The sequence below is a fragment of the Saccopteryx bilineata genome, chromosome 3 (assembly GCF_036850765.1).
Source record: "Saccopteryx bilineata isolate mSacBil1 chromosome 3, mSacBil1_pri_phased_curated, whole genome shotgun sequence".
NCBI classification, from domain to species: domain Eukaryota; kingdom Metazoa; phylum Chordata; class Mammalia; order Chiroptera; family Emballonuridae; genus Saccopteryx; species Saccopteryx bilineata.
Genome location: NC_089492.1, coordinates 94,303,886 through 94,324,567, shown reverse-complemented (window position 1 = coordinate 94,324,567; position 20,682 = coordinate 94,303,886). Strand labels below are relative to the sequence as shown.

Below are 20,682 nucleotides of genomic sequence, written 5' to 3'. Positions count from 1 at the left end.
AACCAATAAGAGACCACAGGACACACGGAGAAGTGGAGAGCTGCAGCCGCTGGGGGCAGGTCCCTGCTCAGCCAGAGGCCAGCGCTGAAGTGAAGTGGTTTTCCATCAATCTAGAAGGCCAAAGTGTCACCAGATAAACGGTTTGGATCCTGAACGTTTCCAGCATCCACGATCTCCTGGACTCCATCCTGCCTTTCCGGTGTTCAACCTGTGAAGGGGCGAGCCAGTTTTAGTAAACTCCCAAAATACAAGAGGTTACACAGTTCTCCCTACCTGCAGGATCCCAAGGTAAATTTCAATCCCGAGTACACTGGGAAGCACTTCCCTTGCTAAAGAGAAGGGAAAAAAGCCCAAGTCTATGAAGAAGCATTCTGCTACATAGAGAGGAAGATAGAACTGAAGGGGCCGATTTCCCTGCTCCTAAAAACCAGCCTGGGGCCAGCTGGCACACAGAAGCCATATGCTACTTGATTCCTGGTTTACTAATCAAATTTCAATCCCCCTAGACTTTTTTTTTTTTTTTTTGTCTTTTGTCACTTGTGTTCTCTCTCTCTCAAATTCATAGCCTGGAAAAAAATTAAAAGAATAAAAAGTAAGTGGGAACAATCTCTTTAATCTCATGAACAGGAGCTTTAAATAAGCCTGCTATGCTGCTGTGACCAGGGCACTGAGCCAAGCCAAGACAGCACTGAGAGGTCCACCACTTACCCGGGCCTGAACGCACCCAAGCAGCTGAACAACAAGCTGGGATTTCACCCAACATGAGGCCCACACGTACTCTAAGACACACCAGTGAAAATGCATCACACAATCTAGGTTATTTTACAATCATTCAGGCTCCCCTGCATACCAGAATATGTAGAATTGTAAGGCTGACAGTTGCCCTGAGCCTAGGGATACTAACAAGAATCAGAGCTCATAAATTCAAAACAGCCCCCGAACCCTCCTATAATTACAGGCACTATTGTCAGAAAAGGATCCAGCTAAATTGTCCTTTTTAATATTTATACACTAAGATGCAAGCAAAGGACAACAACAATGTTTGAATTAATGTCTTAAATTCTATCTTCCCTAGGGAAACAAAGACTCTTTATAATGGAAGGGACAAACCCACTAAGCAGCTTGGCAGAGTCCAGTTCTACCCCTTTTTGTTTGGGGAAAGGAAATTCTGAAATACACAACCTTTCCACCTACAGTGAATAGCATCCTCTTATTATGTAATGTAATAAGACCTTCGAGGGAAGTGCTGTATGGAAATTCAAAAATAGTAAGACACCTATTCTAAATTTTACCTTTTTACAAACTTTTTTTTAACAGTTTTTTTTTTCAGAAACAACAGTTGTTTTTTTGGGGTTTTTTTATTCATTTTTAGAAAGGAGAGACAGAGAGAGAGAAGGGGGAGGAGCAGGGAGCATCAACTCCCATATGTGCCTTGACCAGGCAAGCCCAGGGTTTCGAACCGGCAACCTCAGCATTTCCAGGTCGACGCTTTATCCACTGCGCCACCACAGGTCAGGCTTTACAAACTTTTTAAAGAAATAAATAACCACAACTATAACGAGACCCAGATACTTAGTCCTGTTTTTATCTGAATTTGCAAATCTGGCTGACTGGCTTCATGTCTGTCCTGTAAGTGTGAGGAAGGGGATAGATAAGAACTAGAGAACAATCAACTTCCTATATTAAGGACATGGCCAATGAGTTGCACACATTATTTCTGTTCACCTCCCACTAGCTCCAGGGCCACATGAAGCTTCAAAGGAGGTGAGAACTACACACTGGCTTGCAGCCCAAGGTTGCTGGCTTGAACCCAGAGTGGCTGGCTTGAGCAAGGGGTCACACTAGCTTGGCTTGAGCCCCCTAGTCAAGATACATACAAGAAGCAATCAATGAACAACTAAAACGAGGCAGCTACAAGTTGATGCTTCTCACTCTCTCCTCTCTCTCTCTCTCAAAATCAGTAAAATATTTTTCAAAAGGAGGTGAGAACTACTGTTCAGTTTATTCAAAGGAAAAGGAACAGAGTTATTGCTAGGGAAAGACTATATCACAGAGAGTGAGCATCTCATTCTAGATACTGTGACCAACAGGAAAGAAACTGAGAGCACAGGAGATACCATTGCATTGTGTGTTCCCCTTGACAAAGCACCTCCCTTCTATACACCATGCAATTCTGCTGCTAAAAAGATCAGGAAGAATTGATATCATTATCCCCATTACACATAGGCCTTTGAATGTGTATTATGAGCTCAGAATAACAAAACTAGTAAGTGGTAGGGCCAAGATTCAAACTGAGGTCTTCAGACTTCTAAATCTATTGAGCCAGTAAATGACAGATCTGAGCCTGGTGTTGAGAATTGACTCCAAATCATGAGCTCTTTTCCACCCTACTAAATTACCTCTCCATCCCATTACTTCCTTGTCACTCCGTGTAGGTTGTATGGGCAAAGCTATCAACCAAAGACAGAACAGAGGTTTCATTTTGTGAATTGCTTTTGCCAATAAGAAAAGTATATGTCCGATTCAATTAAATAACAATTTGTTAGACATTTAATATTGATTATTATCTACTAAGAGATTTTATTCTTATTTTCATTGGGAAGGTTGCCTGTATTGGTAATTTAATCAACCCTTGGGGTAATATTCCCTGATCCTCAGCCTGTTTTGCAGCTGTGGTTTGCCTTTTGTCAGAGGTGGATATTCAAAAGGCTGGAGGTACCCGGGTTGGATGAGAATCAAGTGACTGCCTTCTCATGTGAATGGGAGGAGCCCTTTATTCTACCTCCTGAAAAGTTCCATTAAAAGCTATCGCTGCCCCTACAGAGCAGGGAGCCAGCATGGCTGACAAGTCCAACTTTATTGACTATATTGATGAAGCTTTGGAAAAATCTAAAGAAACTGCACTTTCTCATTTGTTTTTCACCTATGAGGGGATTCCTTACCCAGTCACCATGTGCACCTCAGAAACTTTCCAAGCCTTGGACACCTTCGAAGCCAGAAGCGATGACATAGTACTAGCATCTTATCCAAAGTGCGGTAATTAACAGCTTGTGTTCTATCAACAAGATCACTTTTTCAGAGTGTGTAGGTTGGGCAGGGTGCAAGGCACAGGTAGGTGGGAGTAAGAGTGTTTGTCTCTGCACAGAAATCAGTGAGGGGGATGGCTAAGACAGTTAAGAGTGCAGGATGTAAAGTCAACAACTAAAACTGCTGGATTTAGAAACTCTAGTGTCTGAGGAAAGCTGTCTGTGTGAAATGAACGTGATGGCTGGGGTGGTAGAAGGAGACAGATGTGTGGAGGGCTGGCAAGCAGAAACGTGACTGCAGGAAAGCCCAGTGGCCATGGCACACTGATGGCTGTAGAGATTTTTCATCTGGATTTTTGACTGAAGAAAAGCATGGCCACACTCATAAAACTTATATAATGACTTCTATGTAACAGGTTAGTTTTCAAATTCAAGCATCAGTCCTCCATTTTCAAACCAGTTTTATAGTGGTCGCTTGTCAGTGGAGGATAAGACATTAAGAATCTAAGCTATCCTCTTTTTACACAATCAACTTTTGATTTTTTTTAACTGTTATTTTATCTCTAAGAGCTTATTAAATCAAACCTGGTTTAATATTTTTCTTTCTCTTAACTGATGCTGGGTTTTTATAAAATCAACATCATATACTCCTCTTGCAAATATTCATTAATGTAAGATAGAATAACATATAATTCACAATAAACAGTTATCGCCACAGCATAAAACTTGTCAATAAGGAACATATTCTAGATTCAAAAAGAAGCACTGTCTCTGGTTAAAGGAGAAATCTGAGAAATAAGTTAAATTTTATATTAAGGTCAATACTGTTTTCCACAAACCTTTTAATCTTTCCACAGTCCAGGTTATTTTAAGCACAGAAAAACCAACTGTACCCATCAGAGAAAAATTTAAATGCTAGCAGATTTTAATTTTTATGATGAATATGTCAAAATAACATGCTTTTACTATATCAAGACTTCTTAATGAATTTTGATTGTCTGATTTCTCTTTAGGTTCAAATTGGATTCTTCACATCATTAGTGAGTTAATATTTGCTGAGTCTAAGAAAAAGTATGAATATCCAGAATTCCCAGTTCTTGAGTGTGGGGACCCAGAAAAATATCAGGTTAGTACAAAATACCCTTTAAACTTATAGCCAATTATCAAAGAAAGATTTCTTGCTGTTGAGGATTTTTTAGTTTTTTTTTATTATGGGTTTGTTTGGTTTTTTTTTTTGTTTTTTTACAGAGGCAGAGATAGACAGGGACAGACAGACAGGAACGGAGAGAGATGAGAAGCATCAATCATCAGTTTCTCGTTGCGCGTTGCGACTTCTTAGTTGTTCATTGATTGCTTTCTCACATGTGCCTTGACCGTGGGCCTTCAGCAGACCGAGTAACCCCCTGCTGGAGCCAGCGACCTTGGGTCCAAGCTGGTGAGCTCTTTGCTCAAGCCAGATGAGCCCGCGCTCAAGCTGGCGACCTCGGGGTCTCGAACCTGGGTCCTTCCGCATCCCAGTCCGACGCTCTATCCACTGTGCCACCACCTGGTCAGGCAGGATTTTTTAGTTTTGAGTTCAGAAAGCACAATACTAATAATTATTGTAACTTATTGCGCTTACCGTGTCCCCAGCACTTTTCAGGGATTATATCATTTTATTACAGAATAACTTTTTTTTTAATTATTATTAATTTTGAGAGAGGAGAGAGAGAGAGAGAGAGAGAGAGAGAGAGAGAGAAGGGGGAGGGAGGAGCAGGAAGCATCAACTCCCATATGTGCCTTGACCAGGCAAGCCCAGGGTTTTGAACCGGCGACCTCAGCGTTTCCAGGTCGATGCTTTATCCACTGCACCACCACAGGTCAGGCTATTACAGAATAACTTTATCACCATTTTACAAAAGATAAAACTGTTGGAAACTTGCCCAAGGTCAAGGGAGTAATAACTGGCAGGACTAAGATTTGAACCCAAGTTTCCTGATTTGAGTTCTTAACCTCTACACGGTTTGGCCAGCTTAATAAAAAATAAAAATAAAAAAGGAGACTGACCAGGCAGTGGCGCAGTGGATAGAACATCGGACTGGGATGCGGAGGACCCAGGTTCGAGACCCCGAGGTCACCAGCTTGAGCGCGGGCTCATCTGGTTTGAACAAAGCTCACCAGCTTGGACCCAAGGTCGCTGGCTTGACCAAGGGATTACTCAGTCTGCTGAAGGCCCACAGTCAAGGCACATATGAGAAAGCAATCAATGAACAACTAAGGTGTCGCAACAAAAAACTAATGATTGATGCTTCTCATCTCTCTCCGTTCCTGTCTGTCTGTCCCTATCTATCTCTCTCTGTCTCTCTAAAAAAATATATAAATAAAATAAAATAAAAGAGGAATGCTTTAGTAAAATGGAAGTCTTTAAAAGCATCTAAGTTAACATTAAAATGTTCTTTTGTAGCAGGAATTTGTTGCAAACGGAGGATAATAGACACCCAGACAACTTGATCGAAGAAGTAGGATTTATTAGTAACCAGTGGAGCATGTAAGGCTAGTAGCACCACAAACGCGAGCTCTCCAAAGTTAGTTTTCCTGTGTCTAATATACCTTTACAGCTTTAGTTTTCACGTGACAAGTGCCTGAGTTCTTTGACTTCTTTTCTTTGTCTGCGACCCTACATGACTTTTGTGTCTCCGGGAGGGGAGGGGGTAAGAGAGGAGGTTTTTACTGTTTGTCCTTGACTATTCACATAATCCTTTCTTCTTGCTAGTGCTGCAAGTTTATTTCAGGGAACTGATAACGAGAACCACAGCTGTGGTTTGTTACTTTTCAAACTTTCTCCTCAGCCCTTCCTCCCTCAGTCCAAAACTCTGAGGTCACTGGCTTGAGCGTAGATCACAGACATTGCAGGCCCCCTCTCTTGCATTCTTCGGGTTTCTTCTCTCTCACTTTAAGGTGAATGAGACATGAGTGTAGCTCCAGGGTTTTGGGAAGATGTTTTAACTCAGTATACTATTTTGGATTTCAAATATCTGTAATTTATCAGAAATGTTTATATATTTTTCTCAAGGTAGTTTTAAAGACATTTTTTGTATTTTTGTAATTTCATCATACCTAAGAACAAAGATGCTTATCTATAATATGCTTTTTGTTTTAAAATAGAAGTGAGAGGATGAACTGCACATAAAAGTTATTCACTCTACAGAAAAATACATATATTTCTCTAAGGGAGCTGTAGCTATGTCTAGTCTTTACCTTGCTCACAGTTTGGCTGTAAGCACACATTTTCATGAACATATTATTTTACCTAGTTTTGTTACAATTAACTCCCATTTTCCCCTTAGCTACTTTTCTAATCCTTTTAGGGACTTGATAGTTTCTCATATGACTTTATGTGATTTTTGACCATGCTGTTAGGTGGAAAAAGGACTCTATAACTTAATCTGAAAATTATCACCTGTCTGATTTTTTACAAAGGGTTTAAAACCTCAAAGCCTATTGTTAATCTCTAAAATGGGAGTTACACTATCTACCTGGGAGGATTATTGTGAATGAATGTAAAAGTACTTCAAATCTAAAAGGTGCAATTTTATGTAAATCAAGTATTAGGACTTTTAATCACCACTTGGACCCATATTATTGATTTAAATTGTTTTTTATTTTTAAAACCTCATTTTTTGCCACCTTGCTTGTGTTGTAAACTAATTGTTTTACAAAACAATTAGTTGGTTATAAACATCTAAACAATCATTTTATCACTTGAAACAATGTGACCAAACAGTGAGTAACCTCTACAAGTATGGAAATGAATGCTTGATACCTTAGCTCCTTCCCCACAACAGAACATACACTAGAAGTCTGATTTTAAGATGAAACCCTTAACCCTGGCAGATTAAACAGGTTAAATTTTATTTTTAAAATTATCAGTACAGGCCCTGGCCGGTTGGCTCAGCGGTAGAGCGTCGGCCTGGCTTGCGGGGGACCCGGGTTCGATTCCTGGCCAGGGCACATAGGAGAAGCGCCCATTTGCTTCTCCACCCCCTCCAACCCCCCCCAACCCCCCCCCCTTCCTCTCTGTCTCTCTCTTCCCCTCCTGCAGCCAAGGCTCCATTGGAGCAAAGATGGCCCCGGGCGCTGGGGATGGCTCCTTGGCCTCTGCCCCAGGCGCTAGAGTGGCTCTGGTCGCGGCAGAGCGACGCCCCGGAGGGGCAGAGCATCACCCCCTGGTGGGCAGAGCGTGGCCCCTGGTGGGTGTGCCGGGTGGATCCCGGTCGGGCGCATGCAGGAGTCTGTCTGACTGTCTCTCCCCGTTTCCAGCTTCAGAAAAATACAAAAAAAAAAAAAAAAAAATCAGTACATGACTCTGTAAAGGATATGATTGTATAAACCAATATATGTACACCTGAAACCGTACAAAATAATATTAAATATAAACTGTAACTGAAAAATAAAAATTTCAAAGATAAATGAATAAAATTATTGGTAGAAGTGGATTACAAAAAAATCAAAATAAAAAAGAATCAATCAATGAGTCCTTATACTAACAAGAATTTCTCTCATAAACTATTTCTCAGATATTTAAGTGATGATGATCTATTGGGATATCTGAGTAAATGGAGTTTTCTTGGTAAACCAAAATAGATCTATCGTAGATGTTAATAGGTTTGAAGGAGCTATGGAAAGACCTGCATATTTTTGTTAAAGATCTTGAATGTAGAAGATTTCCAAATTAATTGAAAGAGTAGACTGCAGATTTTTTTTTTTTTTTTCTGAAGCTGGAAACAGGGAGAGACAGTCAGACAGACTCCCGCATGCGCCCAACCGGGATCCACCCGGCACGCCCACCAGGGGCAACGCTCTGCCCACCAGGGGGCAATACTCTGCCCCTTCCGGGGCGTCGCTCTGCCGCGACCAGAGCCACTCTAGCGCCTGGGGCAGAGGCCAAGGAGCCATCCCCAGCGCCCGGGCCATCCTTGCTCCAATGGAGCCTCGGCTGCGGGAGGGGAAGAGAGAGACAGAGAGGAAGGGGGGGGGGGGTAGAGAAGCAAATGGGTGCTTCTCCTATGTGCCCTGGCCGGGAATCGAACCCGGGTCCCCCGCATGCCAGGCCAACGCTCTACCGGTGAGCCAACTGGCCAGGGCCTAGACTGCAGATTATGAGCTTTCTTGAACAAAATGTTTGGTATGATTGTGGGAAAAGGTACATTTTTTAAGAATGACCAAAAAAATAATGAGCAGTATCCAATAAGGAAGTTCAAAGGGGAGATTTTAACTATTTATTCATTTATTATTTTCCACTCTCATCCCCACAAATAGAAATTTTTGAAAAATGGAGCAAGAATAGGATAGGACACAGCAATAGTAATGTTTAAAACTACCATTCAGATACTAAACTCAGGAGAGATTCACTACATACAACACACATATACACATGCTTTCACCTTATTCTTTATATTTTTAAGAGAATGAAACAGTTTCCATCACCAAGGATTTTGGCAACTCACCTCCATTATGACAAATTGCCTGGGTCCATCTTCAAGAGTAAAGCCAAGGTGAGTGCCCTTTCCTACTGGTATTTCAGTTTCGAGCTTTTCATGCATAGCTTTTGGCTTTTTAAGCTATATGATGAGGTTGCTACTCATTATAGAATTCTTTTAAGTAAGTGAAATGTCAGATTTGGGTATTTCTTTATTTGTTTTTCCTTCAGACATATCTGTTATAGTTGCATTCACGTCAAAGAAATTTTCAGCTAGGATATAAAACATATATTTTAACACCCATTTTATAGTGAAGAGATTTCAGAACCACACTGAGATAGTTAGTGTTTAACAAAAGAATAAAATCTAGGACAGTGAGCAAAAATTGTTCCTTTGGTTCCATCTGGTGAACTCTGTTCACCTGAAGTCTGAGACTATTTTATTTCTGAATCTCACACGTAACAGCAATCTTCATGTCATGCATAAATAACTACAGGTGCTCTGGCCTCTTTTAGTTGTGTAAAAATCTTGTTTCATTACACAATATTGACCTATTCTCATAATTATTAGTTTTTTACCCAATTCTTTTTTTTTCTTCACTTGGTCTCCCCCCAGTTCCTTATTTCTGGATACTTCTTTTCTCTGTCTTAGGAGCAAAGAAGAGAATTAATTAAAATAAGAGTTTAAATTCCTGCATGCCACAAATAAGTAAGAAGAGCCTGACCTGTGGTGGTGCAGTGGATAAAGCATCGACCTGGACTGCTGAGGTCGCTGGTTCGAAACCCTGCGCTTGCCTGGTCAAGGCACATATGGGAGTTGATGCTTCCTGCTCCTCCTCTCTTCTCTCTCTCTTCCTCTCTCCCCTCTCTAAAATGAATTTTAAAAAAGAATGAAAAAATAGTGCAATAATAGCAAAAAAAAGAAGTGGAAGTCATCTACAATTTTGGTAAATACAGCTTTTATATCATCACCTAAATCACCCATTAGAAATGATGATGTCCTAGTCAGGACAGTGGAAATGCCGTAAAAAACCCTCCAGGCATGTTTACCCTAATTAGCCTCCTTCATACCTGAGTTTTATGTGCCTAATTGTTTCTGCTTTCAGATTATGATCTTCTATTTTATAGAAGAAATAATTGACAGCAAATCTACTGATTTAGAAACTACTGTATGATCAAGAAAAACTTGGTGTTAGCAGCGACTTGTTCTTAGAGAACCCATGCTTCCCCCTGGTGGTTATTTCTTCCTCTTTTAATGTGGCCCCAAATCATCCATTCAGTCAATTCTAGAAAACTTCCTTCAAATGAAGTCAGGTTCACAAATCTGTACTTTGCAAATCCATACCTTCCTCCTTTCTGAACCTGAAATGGCATCTGCCAGTTTCTAGTCCCCTGAGGCTCCTGGGTGTTAATCTCAGGTTCCTCAGTGGCCCCTTCCCAGGGCTCGACACCGGATTCAACAGCCTCGGTGCTGGGAATGGAATTCGTCAGGCTGGAGCAGCCAGATGTTCTCCTGTAACCTTGTGGTTCTCTTGGGTTTCAGTTTGCCCTTTACAATGTTTATTTCCCACTTTTTCATTCAAGAGAATAAATTCATTCCTCATTAGAGAAGACAGACAGACTGTGGGAAGTCAGAGGTTTGGCTTCATTCACATCACCCATCACACCTCGAGCCCCATTCTTTGATCTTCTGACACCAAACTCTAAATGTTATGTTAATTGTCCTTATATAATATAATTTTGCCATTTTTACATTGTTTAGGGGTTTAACCTTTCAGATCATGCGCATGTGAGCTTGCTCTTTATTCCGTTTTTATATCTTCCACGTATGCCTCTTTATTGTCAGAACTCTTTAGCCAAAGTCCTCTCCTACAAAATCAATGTTCTTTTTCTTATTTCCTCTCTCCCCAGCCTTCCCCATCTGTCACTTCCTAACCCTCAATTTCTTAACGTCATTCTTCCTCTTCATATTCACAAAATTATGTAGCATATAAGAGGACATGTGATATGGCTCACCCTTTCACTTTGCCAAAGTTCAAAACATTGACCTAAATCAATCAACTTAGTTTCCTCTCCCTAGATATTGGTGATATTTCGAAATCCTAAAGATACAGCAGTATCTTTTTTCCATTTCCACAATGATGTCCCCGATATTCCAAGCTATGGCTCTTGGGACGAATTCTTCAGACAGTTCATGAAAGGACAAGGTATGGCTGTTGGTAAAACACTTCTTACTTTGACAGGTGACCTCATAAATACTAAAATTCAAATGTGCTTTAGGGTAAAGAAAGAAAGAAAGAAGATGAAGGTAGATCCAGGAGCCAAAAACACTTTTACATGAAGTTTTATAGCGCCACTCGTTCTGAGCATTAAACAATACATTACTGTTTTTTAAAAATAGTTTAGACAACTTATATATTGACTATGAGTATAAATAGCCATGCAGACATGGGACAAAGAGGCTTATACTAAAGTCATGTAGAAAAGTGTTTCTAGTTCCTTTCCCTTAAATCTCTAACACAATGATAAACACCAAAAATAAATGAAACCCTGACACTAAGTAACCACAACTTAAATATTTGTTTGCCAGAAAGGAAATAACTTTTGTTAGACCATGTTGATTTTTTACTTCTAGTTGTTGATAGCTACAGTTTTAGAAGTGCCTAATAAAACTATATGAGCCCCATTGCACACATGAGAAAACTAATCAAAAAAGTTAAATCATGGCTCAGTGGATAGAGCATCAGACTGGGATGTGGAGGACCCAGGTTCAAAACCCTGAGGTCACCAGCTTGAGCGCTGGCTCATCTGGTTTGAACAAGGCTCACCAACTTGAGCCCAAGGTCACTGGCTTGAGCAAGGGGTTACTCGGTCTGCTGTAGCCCCCTGGTCAAGGCACATATGAGAAAGCAATCAATGAACAACTAAGGTGCCGCAATGAAGAATTGATGCTTCTCATTTCTCTCCCTTCCTGTCTGTCTGTCCCTCTCTCTGTCTCTGTCTTTGTCACACACACACACAAGTTAAACCACTTGCCAATGGTCCCACTGCTTATTTAATGGCAGTGACTACTTCCATGGGGATAGTGGCCACAGATTAATTCTACCTGTTTCTTTTTGCTTTTCTTAATGTGGCTAGTAGAAAATTTTAAATTACACACATGGCTTACATTAAATTTCTTTTGGAAAATACTGGTCTAGATGATATGTCTCATCATTTCTGTCTAGCCTTAATCAGTGTTCACATTTCATTATTTCCAAATTATTATTTTACCTCAATATTTCTAAATGTCTGGTAGTTTTTATCAAACCATTTTACAACTTGCTTAGTTGTGTTATTATTTATGAAGATAAAATGAATAAAAACTGACAATAGGACTGGCTTAGGCCAGTTCTTTTAGAGCAGGGATTTGTAATAACTTAGAAACAGCTTGTTTGAGCCTATTCATATATAGTTTATATTTAAGAGCATAAATTAACCATCTATCATTTTAACCTCAGTTATTTTAAATTTCTTAAAATTGTTTTCTTGTGGTTTTTAGTGTCTTGGGGAAGCTATTTTGATTTTGCAATTAATTGGAATAAACATCTTGATGACAAAAACGTTAAGTTTATATTATATGAAGACCTGAAAGAGGTGAGATTACAATTGATCTTCTAAAGTAACACTTATTCTAAACTACGAGATAGAACACTTACTCATATCTGGTCATATGAACACATATTGTATTAAATTTAAATGAAAATAAAAAGAAATATTCCAGCTATGTTTTATAGTGCTAGGAAAAAATCCAAACAATGCATAAGTGCTTAGGTTAATTATTTTACAGAAATAAAATAATGTTTAGCAATTTATTACTAACTGCTGTTTTATTTTCCTTTTATGATAGATGGTCCAAATTAAGCATATAAAAAAACAATAGGTATGTCTTACCTGAGATTGACTTGAACATGCATTTGGCTGTAAATTGATTTTTCCATGTCATTTTTAATTGTTTATTCACAAACATTTAGTGAGTGGTTGCTCAGCATTGTTCTTGCCTCGTGTGATATATCAGTGAGCAGACCAGACAAAAGTCACTGTCCTAGAGGAGCTCACATTCTCACTGGAGAAGGCAAGAAGACGGAATGATAAACAACAAACACCATGTATATATTTCTGTGTGTGTGTGTGTGTGTGTGTGTGTGTGTGTGTGTGTAATGAAAAAAACAACAACAGGAAATGGCATATCTGAGTAAGAAAAACTGGAGTTGCCTGGGGGTGGGAGTTGGGATGCTGGACCAATCCAGTGTAAAGCAGGATGATGGTCAGGGGAAGCCTCACAGAGAGGATGTGATTTAAGCAAAGAGCTGAAGGAAGGGAGGGAGGGAGCCAAGTGAGTAACTTGGGAAAGAGCTTTCCAGGCAGAGAGAGCAACTGGAGCAAAAGCCCTGAGGTGGGAGTTCCCGTTTGATGAAGGGACGGGAAGGAGGCAGATATGGCTGGGTGAGCAGAGGTAAACAAAGAGACTAAGCAGTGAGAGCACCACCCACGTGGTGTGGCGTGGGAGGAATGGCGTGGCAGTCCATTGAAATTACTTTGGCTTTCACTCTGAGTGAAGTGGAAAGCCATCGTAGCATTTGAGCAGAAGAGTGACAGAAGCTGACTGTTTTTAGTAGGCTCATTCTGGCTGGTGTGCCTGACTGGAGAGGAGCAACGATAGTGCAGGGAAAAATATGAGGCTTCCACAGGAAGGAGACCAGCCAAGAGAAGATGGCGGCTCAGACCAGAAGAAGCAGTGGAGGTGATGAGAAGTGGTTGAATTCTCGGTGTATACTGAAAGAAGAACCAGTAGGGTTTGCTGCTGGATTGGATGGGGTTAAGAGTAGTGAGAGAAATGGAAGAGTTAAAATAGAGTCCAATATTGCTGGCCTAACCAACTGGGAGGATTGAATTGTCATCATTTGAGTAGGAGATAGCAGGTGAAACAGGGAAGGGAACAGGACTGTGGGAGTGACCTGGGCTGTGGTTTTGGAATGCCTTAAGATGCATATTAGTCTCCCAATGGAGAGGTCAAGAGGCAGTTGGGCATAAAACTCTTGAATGCAGAGAGAACTGTGGGCTATAGATACAAATTTGTGAATCACTGGCACATAGATGGCATTTAAAGCCATGAGATTACATACCTGTGTATGTAAGTATATGGATAGAGAAGAGAAGAAGACCCTGGAACCCCAAATATAAAGAGTTGGGGAGGGGAAGGGGAGGATTCAGCAAAGGAGACTAAGAAGAAATGAATAATGAAGTAGAAGGGAAACCAGAGTCCTGGAACACTAGTGAAGAAAGTATGTGAATGAGAAGAGAGCATGTCAAATGCTCTCTCATCAAACTGCATTTTTAACACGTCTCTCCTGTCTTATCAAAGGAAAGTATCTATAATTTGATCTATTTTTCTGTTCATAGTATGCATTTCTATAGCATGAAAGAACATAATTATTTAGTCCTTTCTTCCTCTAGTCTAGTATAATGTTTCTGAAACTTATCCTTTCATGGAATGCTAGTGTTGCCCATTGATCCCCATTCTTGGGGGTTGGAAGGAAGTTGCTTGTTCAAATTGATTTGGGAACTGCTGTATTACATAACCTGCCTTTTTGGAGATTCACATTGCATAGTGGCATAGTAAAGACTGACAAAAAGGCTTGCCTTTGTTTCACCCAAAGGATTTCAACCGTATTTGACCTCAAATCTTTACCCTCATTTTCTTTTTTTATTTTATTTTTTTATGAAACATCTGTAACCATCCTGAGATATATGAGTGTTTTTGTAGAATACAGTTTAAGAAGCTGTTCTAGAAACTTTATGAACTCCACAGGTCAGGGATACTGTTGATGGGGGACGGGAGGATTCATGACTTACAAGAGTATTTAGACAAGATAAATTTCAAGATCCCTTCTAGTTTTTTTTTTTGTGGTTTTTTTTGTGTGTGTGTGTGTGTTTTTTTTGTTTTTTTTTTACAGAGGCAGAGATAGACAGGGACAGACAGACAGGAATGGAGAGAGATGAGAAGCATCAATCATCAGTTTCTCGTGGCATGTTGCGACTTCTTAGTTGTTCATTGATTGCTTTCTCACTGCCTTGACCGTGGGCCTTCAGCAGACCGAGTAACCCCCTGCTGGAGCCAGCGACCTTGGGTCCAAGCTGGTGAGCTCTTTGCTCAAGCCAGATGAGCCCGCGCTCAAGCTGGCGACCTCGGGGTCTCGAACCTGGGTCCTTCCGCATCCCAGTCCGATGCTCTATCCACTGCGCCACCACCTGGTCAGGCTAGTTTTTATGATTCTAAACCAGGGGTCCCCAAACTACGGCCAGCGGGCCGCATGCGGCCCCCTGAGGCCATTTACCCGGCCCCCACCGCACTTCTGGAAGGGGCACCTCTTTCATTGGTGGTCAGTGAGAGGAGCATAGTTCCCATTGAAATACTGGTCAGTTTGTTGATTTAAATTTACTTGTTCTTTATTTTAAATATTGTATTTGTCCCCGTTTTGTTTTTTTACTTTAAAATAAGATATGTGCAGTGTGCATAGGGATTTGTTCATAGTTTTTTTTATAGACCAGCCCTCCAATGGTCTGAGGGATAGTGAACTGGCCCCCTGTGTAAAAAGTTTGGGGACCCCTGTTCTAAACATTAGACTTTCTTGATAGAATTAAATATTAGCTATAAATAGGATTCAGAAGAGAATTCAAATGAGCATGTACAAATGCATGAATTTCCTCAGCTAGTTTTCTAGACTGGTGCTTTTTAAAAAAATGACTATGATCTCAGATAAAACTCTAACCAATTAATTAATGCTTCGTGTCATTACTTATATCCTAAGTAATTTAACAAGAATCATAAGTTTAAACTATAAAGTATAATCAATAGAGAATGTCTTCTAAGGATATCTTAACTATTTATACAGAGGTATCAAAGTAAATCTAAGTAGAGAGATAAACAGATGAATTAAATAGTTAAACTTAATAAATCCATTTTGTCTAAGAAGCGTGTCTTTGCTCAGGACACAATTCCCATAGAAAGAAGGTTATTCTTTAAATTTTTGCTTTCAGAATCTGGCTGCTGGAATAAAACAGATTGCTGAGTTCTTTGGATTCTCCCTCAGTGGGGAGCAGGTTCAAACCATCTCCGCTCAGAGTACGTTCCAGGCAATGCAAGCCAAGTCCCAGGAAACGCACGGGGCTGTTGGCCCGTTCTTGTTCCGCAAAGGTAAAGTTGCATTGGTTTCTAGGACATCGCTCAGTTTGCACATAGCAGGCAATCCATATAACTTTATTTTATTATTATTTTTTTATAAATTTTAAACTTTTTAAAAATTTATTTTTATTTTATTATTTATTCATGTTTGAGAAGAGAGAGATAGAGAGGGAGAGAGAAAGGAGGAGGAGCAGAAAGCATCAACTCCCATATCTGCCTTGACTGGGTAAGCCCAGGGTTTTGAACCGGCGACCTCAGCGTTCCAGGTCGACACTTTATCCACTGCGCCACCACATGTCAGGCTATAACTTTATTTTAAATAAGACAGGCTTTACCTCTTTTCTCCCTCAACAAGTCTGGACACAGTTCTGAGCCGGAACTGGCAGCTCCACAATATCTTGTAGAGCATTAAGTTCTTTCTACCTTTCTGCTTGTCACCTTTTGATGGTAAGAGCTCAACAATTACATTACAATTAGAGAAAATTTTTTTTTTGAGAGAGAGAGAGGAAGGGGGAGGTAAAAAGAAGGAAGGAAGAGAGAGAAAAAGAGGGGGAGAGAGAGAGAAGCATGAACTCATTATTCCACTTAGTTGTGCCATTGCTTGCTTCTCTTATGTGCCCTGACCAGGGCTCCAACTGGTGCCCTCAGGACCTAGCGGGCGACCCCTGGGATTGAGCCAGTGACCCGGGGATCAAACCAGTGGTCTCAGCACTCCAGGACAACGTTTTATCCACTGCACCTCCAGCCAGGGCTAAAGGATTATTTTATTAAAAAAAAAAAAAAAAAGGCAAGTGACAGAATTCTGTTTATTAGCTGAGTGAGACCCCTTTTAAAAACTTGGCTGGAAGCTTCACTCTGTGACTTCTTATACCTCACTGGCCACTTCTCACTGTGCTGTTGGCTGGGAAGTCAGATTTCTTTTCTAAGGTGGGCACATTATTACCCAATTAAAATCAGAGTTTTGTTAATAAGGAAGAAGGAGAAAATGAGTATTTGCTAGGCAACTAGGTGTCATTGGCACTGATGATTTTACTAAGTTTCATTATAGCATTCTAATTCCTTACGGAGATTTACAATAGTATAGCTTAGGGGTTGCCAGTTTTATTTGATTGCATGCATATATAATGAAAGTATAACGTGATTTAGAGGCAGGACATATAACAACAACAGCTATCAATTATTAGGTATTTATCCTGTGTCAGACCCTTGCTGGGCTTAAATTTTACAGCAAAACAAAAGATAGATCATTTTAATATCTTATTTTTAATTCAAATTGTGAGTACCATGCTCAGAGATATTAATTTGTCCATTGTTACAAAGCTAATAAATGACTGAGTCAGGATATGAACTTACTTCTACTTGACTCTACTACACTTTGTCAAATTATTACCTATTTTTAAAATCCACCGTGACTGTAACATTGATTGTAAATCTCACTCTGGTTTGATTCCTGACTTTAGCCCTGATTTTAATGCCTCATTTTATTCGCTGTGAGGAGGGGGGGAAATGCAACCTTTCTATACATTATTGATCAAATACCATTCAGAACACAAAAGTCCTAAAAAATAATGTAGTAACAAAATTTTTAATATTTCTTGTAGAAATTCCAGAAAGCACTGAAGAATGTGAAAAAGCATGAAAAGTTACCCACATTTCTCCCACCAGAGGCAGATTTAATCTTTTGGCATATTTTTTCCAGGTTTATTCTCTTACGTATTATGTAGTGCATAACATTTGTAAACAGTTTTGTGTTTTATTTTATTCCCTGCACGTATACAGACATTTCCTCATGCCTTTTAATCCTCTTTATAAGCTTTAATTTCAATGGCTATGCAGTAAGGAACATAGAACTTCAACCTAAACCATCAACAGATGCCAAAGGAAGAACTTCCTTTATTTTAAAAGCAAGTAAAAAGGCCCTGGCAGGTTGGCTCAGTGGTAGAGCGTTGTCCATGTGTGTGGAAGTCCCGGGTTCAATTCTCGGTCAGGGCACACAGGAAAAGTGCCCATCTGTTTCTCCCCCCTCCCCCCTCTCCTTTCTCTCTGTCTCTCTCTTCCTCTCTAGCAGCCAAGGATCCACTGGAGCAAAGTTGGCCCGGGCGCTGAGGACAGCTCCAGGGCCACCATCTCAGGCATTAGAATGGCTCTGGTCACAATGGAGAAATGCCTCAGATGGGCAGAGCATCACCCCCTAGTGGGCATTCCAGGTGGATCCCAGTTGGGCACATGAGGGAGTCTGTTTGCCTCCCCGCTTCTCACTTCGGAAAAATAAAAAATAAAAAAATAAAAGCAAATAAGAAAAACATCTGCCTGACCGGGCGGTGGTGCAGTGGATAGAGCGTTGAACTGGGATGCAGAAGACCCAGGTTCGAGACCCCGAGGTCGCAGTTTGAGCGCGGGCTCATTTGGTTTGAGCTCGGGCTCATTTGGTTTGATTAAAGCTCACCAGCTTGGACCCAAGGTTGCTGTCTTGAGCAAGGGGTTATTCAGTCTGCTGTAGGCCCACGGTCAAGGCACATATGGGAAAGCAATCAGTGAACAACTCAGGTGTTGCAACAAAAAACTGATGATTGATGCTTCTCATCTTTGTTCCTGCCTGTCTGTCCCTATCTGTCCCTCTCTCTGACTCTCTCTGTCTCTGGGAAAAAAAAAAAAGAAAGAAAGAAAAAAAAAAAGAACATCCTAATCCCAGGCAAAATAATCTTTTTAGCAACATTTTCAGGATTTGAGGTCTTAACCAAAACTTGCTGTCCAATGTTAACTTCTCAAGGTGTATTTAAGATAGGTAAGAGACTTTAGAGAGGAAAAACCTGGCTCTCAGAAAACTAGAACTTGAGGTCCTGAGTGTTGGCAGAGAGATGGAGATGGGAGCTCACTGAGGCCAAGGGTCTGCTCAGTGACATAAAGAAAGTGTGTCACCTGCCTGACCTGTGGTGGCACAGTGGATAAAGCGTCGACCTGGAAATGCTGAAGTCACTGGTTCAAAACCCTGGGTTTGCCTGGTCAAGGCACATATGGGAGTTAATGCTTCCTGCTCCTCTCTCCCTTCTCTCTCTCTGTCTCTCCTCTCTCTCTCTGTCTCTCCCTCTCCTCTCTAAAATGAATAAATAAATAATTTAAAAAAAAAAAAAAAAAAAGAAAGTGTGTCACCTGCCACACCACAGATGGGGAACCCCAGTGGATACTGTTAATTTTGCAAGAGGGATTATTTTAATTTTTAAAACTGTCTATTTATTTTCATGTGTTAATATTCACATTTCAAAATGAAACACTACACTGAGAAATGGTAAAATCAAGAAAAATTAGTCTGACAGCTTCCTGGGTCTACTGTTTTTTGTGTGTTGTAGGTGAAGTTGGTGATTGGAAAAATCTCTTCAACGAAACTCAGAACCAGGAAATGGATGAAAAATTCAAAGCGTGCTTAGCAGGCACTGTCCTAGGAGCAAAGCTTAAGTATGAATCATATTGCCAAGCTTGATTCTACTCAGTTCATCAGGCTTGGATATTTTATTTTCCTTAATAGTAACTGAATTTAAATAATTAAATAATGAATTGATCAAATAATCAAGTAACGATAGAAAAATAACATGTAGAGATAATATAAATTTAACAATAATGATAACATCTGAAGATATTTTCTTTTTTAGCAAAAGCATAGTTTCTTCCCTTTTTTTTGAGGAATGGCTATTTAGCTACAAAGAGATATTAGAAAATCAATCAAACATGAAGATGAAATAAAGACCTTTTATGTATTAAAAAACTGGGAGAAATAGTTTGTAACTTAAGTGCATTACAAGAAATATTAGTGAAACTGGTATAGGCAAAAAGAACATGATCTTGGAGCTATTTTTCTTATTTTAAAATCTCTTTAAAGGATAATTGCCTATTCAATGCAAAAGTACTTGGTGTTTCTAATATATGTAGAAGTAAATGTATGACAACAAGGCCCAAAGAATGGAGAGAAAGAACAGAAGTATACTCTTTATAGTTTGGAAAGAAGTTTGGTCTATGCCTATATATCTTACAATATAGCAATTATACATCTAGGTATAAACCTTGGAGAAACTCTCCCACATTTGCATAAGGATACTCGAAGAACAATCTTTATTGTTGTATTGTTTATAAATAAGGAGAAATTTATAAACTAAACAGAGAAGACTAAAAAAATAAAATTACATATGAAAGAGGGGACATAGAACTGATAACAAATAAATACTAATCATCATAAGAAACTACTGTGAACATTACAACATATTAGATAACCAAGGAGAAATTTTTTTTAAATTCTAGAAATATACAACCTACCAAGACTGAATAATGAAGAAACAAGAAATCAAAACAGACCAATTACTAGTAAAGATAATCAATAATCAAAAACCTCCCAACAACATAAAGTCCAGGACCAGGTGGCTTCACTCATGAATTCTTCAAAACACTTAAAAACTTAATACTGGCCCTGGCCGGTTGGCTTAGCGGTAGAGCGTCGGCCTGGCATGCGGGGGACCCGGGTTCGATTCCTGGCCAGGGCACATAGGAGAAGCGCCCATTTGCTTCTCCAACCCCCCCCCCCCTCCTTCCTCTCTGTCTCTCTCTTCCCCTCCCGCAGCCAGGGCTCCATTGGAGCAAAGATGGCCCGGGCGCTGGGGATGGCTCCTTGGCCTCTGCCCCAGGCGCTGGAGTGGCTCTGGTCGTGGCAGAGCGACGCCCTAGAGGGGCAGAGCATCGCCCCCTGGTGGGCAGAGCGTCGCCCCTGGTGGGCGTGCTGGGTGGATCCCGGTGGGGCGCATGCGGGAGTCAGTCTGACTGTCTCTCCCCGTTTCCAGCTTCAGAAAAAAAAAAAAAAAAATTAATACTAATCCTTCTCAAAATCTTTACAAAAATAGAAGAGAAAGGAACTCTTCCAAACAAATTTTATGAGGTCAGCATTATCCTGATACCAGAGTCAGACAAGGATTCTACCAGAAAAGAAAATT

General features: G+C 40.2%; 1 protein-coding gene across 1 annotated transcript; it reads left to right on the top strand.

Moving 5' to 3' along the window:
• The first annotated feature begins 2,829 nt into the window (after window positions 1–2,829).
• SULT6B1 (sulfotransferase family 6B member 1) lies at window positions 2,830–19,589 on the top strand. The gene is made up of 7 exons (XM_066266916.1): window positions 2,830–3,036; window positions 4,040–4,152; window positions 8,471–8,560; window positions 10,565–10,691; window positions 12,026–12,120; window positions 15,565–15,721; window positions 19,057–19,589. The coding sequence occupies exons 1-7, from the start codon at window positions 2,838–2,840 to the stop codon at window positions 19,185–19,187; spliced, it is 912 nt and encodes a 303-aa protein (XP_066123013.1). The 5' UTR covers window positions 2,830–2,837; the 3' UTR covers window positions 19,188–19,589.
• The last annotated feature ends 1,093 nt before the right edge of the window (window positions 19,590–20,682 follow it).